The sequence below is a fragment of the Megalopta genalis genome, chromosome 2, assembly GCF_051020955.1.
Source record: "Megalopta genalis isolate 19385.01 chromosome 2, iyMegGena1_principal, whole genome shotgun sequence".
Taxonomy (NCBI): Eukaryota; Metazoa; Arthropoda; class Insecta; order Hymenoptera; family Halictidae; genus Megalopta; species Megalopta genalis.
In genome coordinates, this window is record NC_135014.1 from 29,468,366 (window position 1) to 29,478,763 (window position 10,398).

The window sequence follows — 10,398 nt, forward strand, 5'->3', positions numbered from 1 at the left end:
GCCTGGTACAACGGCATTGCATAAAATCTTTTCGTATAGATTTCTATACTTTCTTTTCTATACTCTTTTCTATACTTTTTAGTATAGATAAATATAGTAACAAAAATATAGACAAATAACGATAAATAAAAAATCAGAAATAAATCGGCTTTTCCTTAGTAATGCATCATTAACAGTCGCCTTGACAAATCGCCAGTTATCTCTTGATTGACGTGTCAACTCGTTTGTAAATAAATAAATAGAGTAACGATGCTAACGACCCGCTTTCTGAGCCCAGACTTTCCACGAAGGAGCCACCGGTCGAAGAGGACGAAGACGACGCGGAGAACGATGAGCTCGAGGAGGACACCGCGGACGTGGCGTCCTCCGAGGAACAGACCGTCAGCAACCCGTTCCTGGCCAGCTCGATCCAAAGGGCGACTCCTAATTACATAAACATCAGACGGGCGCGACCCTCGACCACGACGTCCAGGTGAGCAAACGATTCGACGTAGAACAGAATAGCAACGAAGATTCGCCAGTCTAAGTTCGCGTCGCTTTCAGAAACGAGAACGACGTAGCGGCGAAGGACGAGGAAGAAGAGGAGCCGCCACTTCGTTCTAGACGACCCACGACCTCTTCAAAGTAGGTACCAGTCGACGATGACCGGGAAGAAACGCCCCGAAGAATTGAAAATCAAGTTACGAATCGAGTTCAAATTAAGTCGAAAATTAAGCTAAAATGTGCAGTTGCATGTTGCGAGAGCGCCGATGCACTTGCGAACGAAATGGAACAACAGGATGATAGATCTTGTTAAATAGTGTAAAATTATTCTTCGAAACTTTTCCTAAATAATCTTGACATAACCTTGACATAGCCTGAAACAAAGCTCCAGCTCGGACCAGTCACTAGAATCGCCCTGTACATGCAGAATGTCCCGAAAATGTCTCGCAATCCGAACATAGAGATTACCAAGGTCATTATAAGCAACTTTCTCCTTAACGAAATTTCAATCCGTAGCTTCGTTTACGAGTTATTCACGAAAAACGGTGACCAATCGGAGAGCGAGCGCGGCCGGCGCTCCGCCCCCGCGGCCAATGCCGCGTCGCGTCGGCCGTCTAGCGCAGCGACGCTCTCTCTAGGGCGGAGCGTCAGCCGCACTCGCTCCCCGATTGGTCGCCGTTTTTCGTTAATAACTCGTAAACGAAGCCTCGGGTTGAATTTTCGCAAAGGAGAAAGTTGCTCCAAACGACCCCAGGAACCCTCCATTACCATAATCCGAAACATTTTCGGGGCACCGTGTACAAATGAACGAAAATTCCAGGAGCACCGAGGGCAACGCGTCGGAGGACAAGGCGGAAGATTCCCGGACCTCGAACGAGGAGAACCCAACCACGAAGTCAAGGTCCTGACACGCGCACCACTTAGTCCGCATCGAAGTTCTACGGTTCTAACGAGAGAACGAAAACGTTTCGCAGGTACGTCAGCATCCAGAGGTTCCGTAGCACGACCTCGAGGCCAGCGACGGAGGTTTCGGAGGCCTCGACGAGCCCGGCGCCGGTGACGCGAGCGGCTCCGATCGAGAAGGACGAAGAGAAGCTGCAAACCAGCACAGCCGCGCCGACGAGCAGCTCTTCGACGACGATAGCGACCACCGCGTCGAGCAACGTGGCCGTGGACGAGGACACGGAGAGATCGACGACGAAAACGGTCCTCGAATCGACGAGCAGCTCGACGACGGAGGCGGTGCGACTGGTCGAAGAATCTGCGACGGAGATCCTGCTGACCACCGCTCCGGCCGGGCTGTCGGTGACGGTGTCTCAGGCGTCGTCGACGCTGCCGTCGACGCTGCCATCGACGCTGCCGTCGACGCTGGCAATACCAAGCTCGAGGAGCAGCGCAGCGACGGTGGCTCAACCGAGGCCGTTCGGGCACAGCCGGCGCACCAGGCCGACCACGGAGTCGCCGACCACCCCGCTGCCGGGGTCAAAGGTGAGTATAGCCTCGCGAAACCCCGCGCGCCCGGCCTTTCTGGCGGGAAGAGGTCGCTCGAGGTCGAAGCAGGAGGGCACCGGTCGCGGCGAGCCGGTGGCCGAAAGCGAGGGTCCTCCACGGGGGGCCGGCGAGGACGTAGGTAGGCCCGGCCGGTCGAGACAGAGGGGCACGAGCAGGTACACGCCGCCCACGTTCAAGTCCAAGGCCGAGGAGCCGTCGAACTCGTTGGTCAGGGAGCGGGCGAGAGCCCCGGGCCCGGAGAGCACGCCGGAACCCTCCAGGCGACGGTGGCGGAGGCCGATCTCGCGCGCGGTCACCGAGCACACGAAGGGCAACGAGCTCGAGGACAGTCCCGTGATCAGGATCACGCAGGCAACGCCGAAGAGGATCCCCTCCAAGTCGCGAAGCGTGACCAAGCAGGCGGAGGAGGAGGAGGAGGGGGAGGAGGACAAGGTGACGAACATAAAAGTGTTCAAGAAACCTGCCGCGAGCAGGGACGTCTACGCCAGGACCAGGTACACCAGGAAGAGGAACCAAGAGGAAGCTGGCAAGCCGACCAGCACGGAGGCACCGACCAGCACGACGACCTTGAAGATCGAAGAGGAGATCCCCAACGACGCGACCACGGAGGAGCCGCAAACTTCGACGAATGTTCCTTCGGAGGACGAGGCGACGACCGTCGAGACCAACACCGTCGAATCGTCGATCGCGCCCACGGAATCGATAGTGGAGAACGAGGTGGTCACTGTTACCGAGAGCCAATCGCAAGCCCCGACTACGATCAAGGCCGTTGACCCGGACGTCGTGAAGATCGTGTTCAAGAACGCGAGCGAAGAGAACGCGAGCAACTCGTTGCCGAGGAGGAGGAAGGTGCTGTTGAGGAAGAGGCCGGTGACCTCGACCACCGTGTCGCGCGAAGACGAAGAGGAGCAGCCGCTGCCGCGAAGGAGGAAGGTGATCAGACGTCTTCGGGTCCATCAGAACGTCAGCACGCCCGCGGAGCCCGCTACCACCGAGGACAACGATCGGATAGTCCTCAGGTTCACGACCCCGAAAGAAGCTGACACGACGCTGGAAGAGGACACCGAAGAGAGCACCTCCACGGAAAGTCTTTCCCCGTCGACGACGGAGACTGTCGGGACGATAGGCTACACTTTCAGCTACTTCGACGCCGACTTTCTAAACTCCGACGCCGCCACGATGGCCTCGACCCTGCTCGACAACTTCACCGTCGCCACCAACGACGGCGAAGCTCTCACGGAGGAGTCGACGACCTCGCCGACAACCTTCTCGACCGGTTCCACGGACGCCGGCAACGGCCTGGACGAGACGACGGCCAGCGATCAGCCCGAGGCCGCGCCGACGGTGGCCTTGACGACGACCTCGCTGGCTCCGCAGAGCAGCCGACGGCTGGAGTCGTACAACAAGACCTACTACCAGGAATCCAGATTCATCAGGAAGAAGTTCGTGCGCAGAAGACCGGTCGACTCCTCGGAGAACGTCGGCGCCGCGAGGCGGGTGTCTTCGACGACCGAGGCGAGCAACCCCGAAGCGTCGAAGCGCCGTAAGAGTCTGTTCATCCGTCGCAGACCGGTGTCCTCGACGACCGCCAGGACTACCCAGACGATCGAGGAACGACCGGAAGAGGAGACGGACTTGGCGTTGGAGGTGGAGGACGCGTCCTTGGAGGCGACTCCGCGGTCGAACCGAGCCAACGTCCGGCCGGTCTTCGAGATCAATCTGCAGAGCCACGGGGACTCGAACGAGTTCTGGAGCAGATTCACCACCCCGTCGCAATCGACCGGTCACCTGTCCCCGTTCTCGATAGCACTGGAAGACGAGGCGCTTTCGACCGGAAGCGAGGAGGTCTACCGGTCCACGCCGAGCAACAACCGCAAGCCGGAATCCCGGCCCAGGTACAGGGTGCCGGAGTCCTTGAGGCGGACCATCAGCACCGAGGGGTCCTACCTCGTCGACTCCTCGCCGGAGGAGTCCGGGGAGAGCAACGACTCGAAGCTCGGCTACCAGAGCTACCGGCAGCCGAGGACTCGCGGCAAACTCTACGAAGAGGAGCCAGCGCCGGACGCCACTCAGTCGCCCAGCTTCGACTCTTCGGCGCACGTGAGGACCAGGTTCTACGCGCGGAGGCCAAATCTCGGCACCACCACCACCGAGTCCCCGGTCACCGAGACCCTGATCCCGGCGAAGAAGTTCGACTACGTGGCGGACGCTCACAGAAGGCAGCAGTCCCTGCGGACCACCCCGAGGAGCAACGCCGAGGATCGCGGGGAAAACCTAGTGGACGCGGACTACACGACCACCCCGTCTTTGCAGCCGCTGGTCACCAGGCTGGTGACTTCGGTCGAAGAGTCGGCCACCACCGAGAGGCAGAAGATCCTCATCAAGACCAAGTACTCGTCCTTGACGTCCACCACGAGGATACCGGTGCAGACCACCGCGTCCACAGTGCCCGAGGCCTCGGCGAGTACCACCGGCGATCCTTCCGACGACGAGTCGGCGAACGAGATCCGGCAGGGCCAGGTCGAGAGGTCGACGCTGCCCATCGAGGGCGAGTTTCTTCACCGAGCCGGCGGCGGCCGACTGACCACCGAGTCCCACGAGTCGTCGACCATCGAGATCGAGTCTGTCTTCAGCAACTTGATCGCCGGCAGGGAGCAATGAGCCCCTTGCCAGCCCCCGCGAGCATCATTCATCCCATCGATATCAAATGTACATACGCTAGCGTCCATCTTCTCGTCATCCACACCGCACAGGATCATCATGTTCGACTTCCGTTTCATAGAAGAGGCCGGCGGCACGTTTCTTCGAGTTTGTTCCGCCTTGGCTCCGCCGTTCGTCTTCTCGCCGCTTCATCGATCCACGTTCTCTCGAGAGTTCAGTAGCAAAAGAGGACGCACGTGCGCCGATACGAAGGAAAGCGCCGGCTTTCTCTTATTTTCTCTCTCCGCCTCTTCTCCTCCAGGACGGAGACCGCCGGGGACGGCGCAGCGCGCAGAGATAGAGAGGGAATCGAGGGAATGATCCGGGAGGATCGCGTGATTAAGCGTGCTGCCTTCTTCTGATTTTCAGGTCGCCGGCTCGGAGGCAATTAGACTGCCGACCCTGAAGGAACTGATCGGTCCTCGGACCGTCGACCGGCCAGAGAATGGCTCGCCCGTGCACTTGAGCTTGTTCGACAGAGCGGCGAGCCACGTTCTCGAGGGAGGCGACGCTCGCGACCTTCCGCGGGAGGTCGAAGCGCCCGATGGCCCGGGCTACGAAACAGACGCCTGGATATTGGCCAAGGCGAGACAGGCCGAGCTGGACCCGTTCGAGGACAAGGTGCGTTTGTATTACGACGATGAGAATAGCGCGGACGACGCGGAGTCCTCTCTGGCCAGCAAGAAGAGGATCGACCGCGAAGACTCCACCACCACCATCACCACCACCACGATTAGGCCGACCACCATGCGCGGCGCCCCTTTGACTCTGCCGCCCAAGGACCAGGCCCCGCGCGGCTTCTACGTCACCAGAAGCGAAACCGAAAGCAGCGTCGCCGAGACCGACGCCTTCGCCACCGAGCCGACCACCTTGTCCTTCGAAGTGGACGCGACGAGTTCGAGGACCGAAGCGACCGCGTCGCGTCGTCGGACAACCTCGAGGCCGACCGCTCAAAGTCCTGCCGACCGCGCGACGAAGCAAACGGTCAGGGTCACCGGCAAGCATAGACACAGAGTGAACGCGACGACCCCGAGATCAACCAGCGAATCGTCCGCTACGCCAACGATTCCGAAAGCACCGTCCCCGAAGACGCTCCCTCCGACTCTAGCTGCAACATCGACCGTCAAATCGACCATAGATCCCACCACCGTATTCGAGCCAGCTGCCACGATCGGACCGCCGAACGATCTCTCCTCCTCGAGCACCGAAAGAGAACAGACACCCGCCGAGACAGAAGACACTGCGACCGAAGCGTCAACAGATACTCCGGTTACTCCGAAAGAACCCGAAGAGTCCACGGCGAGAGAACAGTCGACGGACGCGCAGACTACCTTGGCGATCGCCACGACACCGGCGGCAACTACGACGACGAGCACGGAGAAACCTGGCCCGCCGGCTCGCGGCACGCGGAGGTTCAATTCGCACGAGTTTGGCCGCCGAGGTCACCGAGATAAATCGAAAACGCCGATTGAAGAGAACCTGGTGAAGCCGAAGAGAACCCAGCAACGTCGTTTGTACAGAGGACGTCACCGGAGGCCCCTGGACTCGGTCCCCGAAGAGTCCGCCGCCAAGGACTCGAGGAACGGGTCCTCGAAGAATGCCGAAGAACAGGTCGGGGTCGAGGATAATGTCGGTCGAAGCGAACCTGAGGTCAGTGTATAGTTAGTTGGGCGTAGGGGCGAGAGCGAGCGGGAGGGAGAGGGAGAGAGAGAGAACGACCTTGTAACCAAACCTCGTAGACCTAACTTTTGCTCGCCCATTCTTTCCGCCTAATCAATCGGGCAGCTGGGACCGTAGAACAGCACCGTCCACGACCTCCGCTATTCGCTGACTAATCGAAAACGTGATCGAACGGACCGAGCACGAGGATTATGCGCATTCATGGCTTTTCTTTCCCGGGCCTCGCCTAACAGTACCAATGGGATGCGTTCGCCATGTCTTCGACGACGATTAACCGGAGAGCTCGCGTCATAACCTCCAGGAAGAATGGTTTATTATGTTGAGAGAAAGGGAAAGAGAGAGAGAACGAGAGAGCGAGAACGAGAGAGAGAGAGAGATTGTTGCACGGAGGAGACTCTCGACGGGGACCTGCCTCTCGCCGCCATGCCTGCCTGCATATCTTCATCTACCTGCTGACGTTTTATTATTTCTCTCTACTTCTCCGGCCAATTAACACAAACTCTTCCTATCGCAAGAGGCGCGCGTCGCACGTTATCGCGCGCCCACCCTAAGCTTGTCATTGTCTCTCTACGCCCTATGGTACCGTACTCCCTGTTTGCGTCTGTGATCTTTAATCTGTCTCTCGTAAGCGACGTGTGTTCGCTCGTGGCCGACGGATTAACTCGTCGGTTCACCGGCTCACGTTTTCTCTTCTAGGGTAGCTCGCTGTTCGAGATTAGGTAACGCTTAGCAAACGAACCTGTGTCGCCTCGCTTCGTCTCTAATCAGTATCCTTCTGCGCCTAGTCACTCACGCAAACGAAATGGCGATCCTCTTGAACCGATTTGTCTGTCCATCTTTTTCAACATTCTTGTACCGTCGTCACGTTCGAATACCTGAAATTATTAATTTTTATTCGTTGTTTTCGTACCTTTCGCTATTGAGAATAAAACAAAAAAAGGACGACCGGAGATTCCGTTGAATCTCAAATTGAATCGAAAGGGTCCGCCATTTTGTGACGAGGAATCTTGTTCTTCCGTCAACGTTCGTAGATCTTGTTCTTGAGACTGCAAAAAATGATTCGTGAGAAACGCTAATTTACTGTGTCGCGTAAAGACGAACTAGAAATCGTATAGAATTTTTATCACAGTTTGTTGCTTCTAAAAAGTCCAACACGTTTAGTTGGATGCTTTTAAAACGTTAGTTGTAACGTCACTGGTGAACGAACGCGTGGCGCCACCTGTCGAGGGGCGGCCGAACTATTAAGCAACCAAAGAAAGTCATTTTAAATTCGCATCAGTTTGCCGCCGAAACAGCTGACGACACGCCGTAACCAAACCACTTTATATCGCGAAAAAAGGAGCGTAAGACTCTTCGAATCTTAGAATAAGTATGTTTTTGTTGCTTTCGACGTCCCGAACGTCCGTGTTTGCATCTAATACACTCGAATCTCATGCTATCTCTTATGCCACCGTCACGTTGCTAAGACAACGAATTTACGAAAGAATCACTCACCATTCCGGCTATGTTGGCACCGAATACAATCTGCATGTGCTCCGCGAACAGGTGAATTCCACCAGGAGCACGGTAGGCCCCCTTCGAACACCGGGAAGCCCGTCGTCGAACAGGTTCAGGAAACCAACCGGATTCACGTTGGCGCCGTCGCGAAATAAGCCACAGAACGCGATCACCAATCCCCGAGGCAACAGTCCAACGGACGGAGTCGATAAAATCGGTAAGTAAACCAATTCGAAGTCAAAGAAGATCCGCGCACGTCAAGTGAATTGCGTAGAATAAGCGACAGAACGAACCTGCGCAACAATCCCTTTCCGTCTGCGCGAACCGGTTCCTGAAACGTTCAGTTCAAATTATATAAAACAGAAACTTCCTTTTAAAGATTTATTTCGCGAAAAACGGAAAACGGGACAAATGCAATTTTCTACACACGCGATTATCAATTATCGTAGAATAACGTCTAATTATCACCGAACACCGAGTTAACACCGAACAGTGTTTGCAACTTCGTCGCGCGTAGAAAACCAGCTGCGCAGAAGAAGCTGCGCGGTGGGCCTGTGCGACGAGCTCTCCTTTTCTGCGCGAACTGACGCGCGAAAGGATTCTCAATTCGAATTCTGTAAAACAGAAATGTGTCTGTTTAAAAGGTTTTCTCATAGAAATTTTAGTGCACGCGTTGGTTAACAGTTGTGGAATACTATGGTACAATTGTTGCAGGTGTCACGGAGAACGTATCGGAAACGGCGAGACCGGAAAAAGATATCGATCAGAGTAGTCGTGCACAGGAGATCGCGGTGACCTTGGCGGAACCACCGCTGCCGCAGACACCAGCCACCGGTACACTGAGCTTGTTAACTACACCGCCAACCGACTTCTTAATCTACCTAGCTAAATGATCATACGTGAAGGCTCATAGATCATTCGGTGCATAACTTCTCATCGCATTCGCAACACCTTCGACTTATATCGCGCGCCATTCTCTCTGTCACGGCAGTCTGTTGTCATCGAGGCTCTTATCTCTGTCATCGGAACCCTCGACACGCGACTGAGGTTCTCATTAAACGAACAACCACTAATCACTCTCTTTATCTTCATTCGAAGAGGTACCTAATTCTCGGGAATCTGTCGGGGAGCTAACCTATTGGTCCATCGAGTCGCTGGTTCCATCACTACATCATCGTCTTTTCTCGATAGTGCCTTCTCTATCTAGAACTCTCTGTCGCTCTCGCTCTTTCTTTTGCTCTCTGTCTCTTTTTCTCTCTCGCTCACTCTTCTTCATACACCGTGCTCAGTACTAATACAACCATAACTCGTGCGCACACATCGATACTCTCTTCTTCTGCCGGCGACGTCCTGTCGTCGACCGGCAACTTCGGTTCTTCGTGGTGCTAACGCATCATCAGCTAACGGGCCTTCCTCTAGTCTCTATCTTTCGAGCTTAGAACAGAATAATTGAATCGGGTTCCACAATCAGGTCGACCGTCGTTAAGGGACGCCCTAAGGCGCAGGATAAGCACTACGCTAGCACCTAGAACAGATTCGACGACACCTAGGACCGCCGTCAGCTTTGCCGTGACTCTTAAAGACCGACAGAGGCCGAAGACGCAGGATAGGCCCAAACAAAACACGACGAGCAGACCTAGACGACCGCAGGTGATCGACTACGATTATTACGAGGACGAGGAAGAATCGGTGGTCGGCAAATCCACCTTCAACGGAAAGCTGCTCCTTACGAATCAGGGCAGCATTCGGTGCCTGGACCAGGGCAACTTCCCCCATCCCTACTCGTGCAAAAAGTTCATTGTCTGCGCTAGAATGCAAAACGGTCTGGTGATCGGTGCCGAGTATACCTGTCCTGACAAGCTGTCCTATGATCCTGTCGGCGGGATCTGCAATTGGTCCGCGGGGCTCGGTTGCAAGGAGTAAACGAGTAAACAAACATAAAGATTCTTTTTGCCGATCAATGAACCATTGAATATCGCGATCACAGATCAGGCGTAAGAGTAGATCAATCACACAGTCTGCTTTATCGACGATTAAAAGCGATTCGTCGCGCCCTCTATATAGTCCGCAACGAAGAATTCCGAAAGTATCGATTTCTGCCAGCAGTGGCGCTACGGTGCAATGCCAGCCGGTAAGGTTGTGACACGCGAATCATAATGGCATTAGGTGATTGATCTATTCCCATACATTGTCCGTGGTGCAATAACATTGAGAAGAGATAGCAAGGAAAATGGTAAAAATGGTACGCTTCGGAACGAGCCAGCCATAATCGATGGAAGAGCGGTGATATTATCGTTTAAAAGCATCCTCGTGTAAATATTCTCGAGTTATTGTATATACGTAGGCTTAGTCGAGGAACGGGCTCGATCGAGTCTAGAATTTGATTGTTCGAAAAAATTTGCTCCCCGAGTCTCTCTACGAAAGATCGATCGAGGCGTTCGCCCGCGCCAATTCGCGCGCCACGACGAAATTCTTCTTTTTCTATTTCGAATAAAAGCATCGTTTAATCACAACACAATGTCGGAT

The 10,398-nt window shown here is 55.2% G+C and overlaps 2 protein-coding genes across 3 annotated transcripts in view; both read left to right on the forward strand.

Annotated features, from left to right (window-relative positions):
• The window catches only part of LOC117230010 (uncharacterized), a 31,157-nt gene extending 20,767 nt beyond the window's left edge, over positions 1–10,390 (forward strand). The window contains exons 11-18 of one of the 2 annotated variants that reach the window (XM_033487035.2): positions 278–472; positions 544–624; positions 1,304–1,384; positions 1,458–1,971; positions 5,065–6,345; positions 7,921–8,089; positions 8,587–8,706; positions 9,344–10,390. In XM_033487035.2, the coding sequence (XP_033342926.2) occupies positions 278–472; positions 544–624; positions 1,304–1,384; positions 1,458–1,971; positions 5,065–6,345; positions 7,921–8,089; positions 8,587–8,706; positions 9,344–9,795 (2,893 nt within the window). In that variant the 3' untranslated portion in view covers positions 9,796–10,390. The remainder of the gene's footprint in view (positions 1–277; positions 473–543; positions 625–1,303; positions 1,385–1,457; positions 1,972–5,064; positions 6,346–7,920; positions 8,090–8,586; positions 8,707–9,343) is intronic. The other variant, XM_076519000.1, reaches the window with a different exon arrangement.
• LOC143258840 (uncharacterized) lies at positions 1,978–5,071 on the forward strand (the record flags this gene model as incomplete). Its single annotated transcript, XM_076519014.1, has 1 exon — positions 1,978–5,071. A coding segment is annotated over one exon (2,679 nt), but the record flags the coding sequence as incomplete, so codon positions are not given.
• Positions 10,391–10,398: the final 8 nt, after the last annotated feature.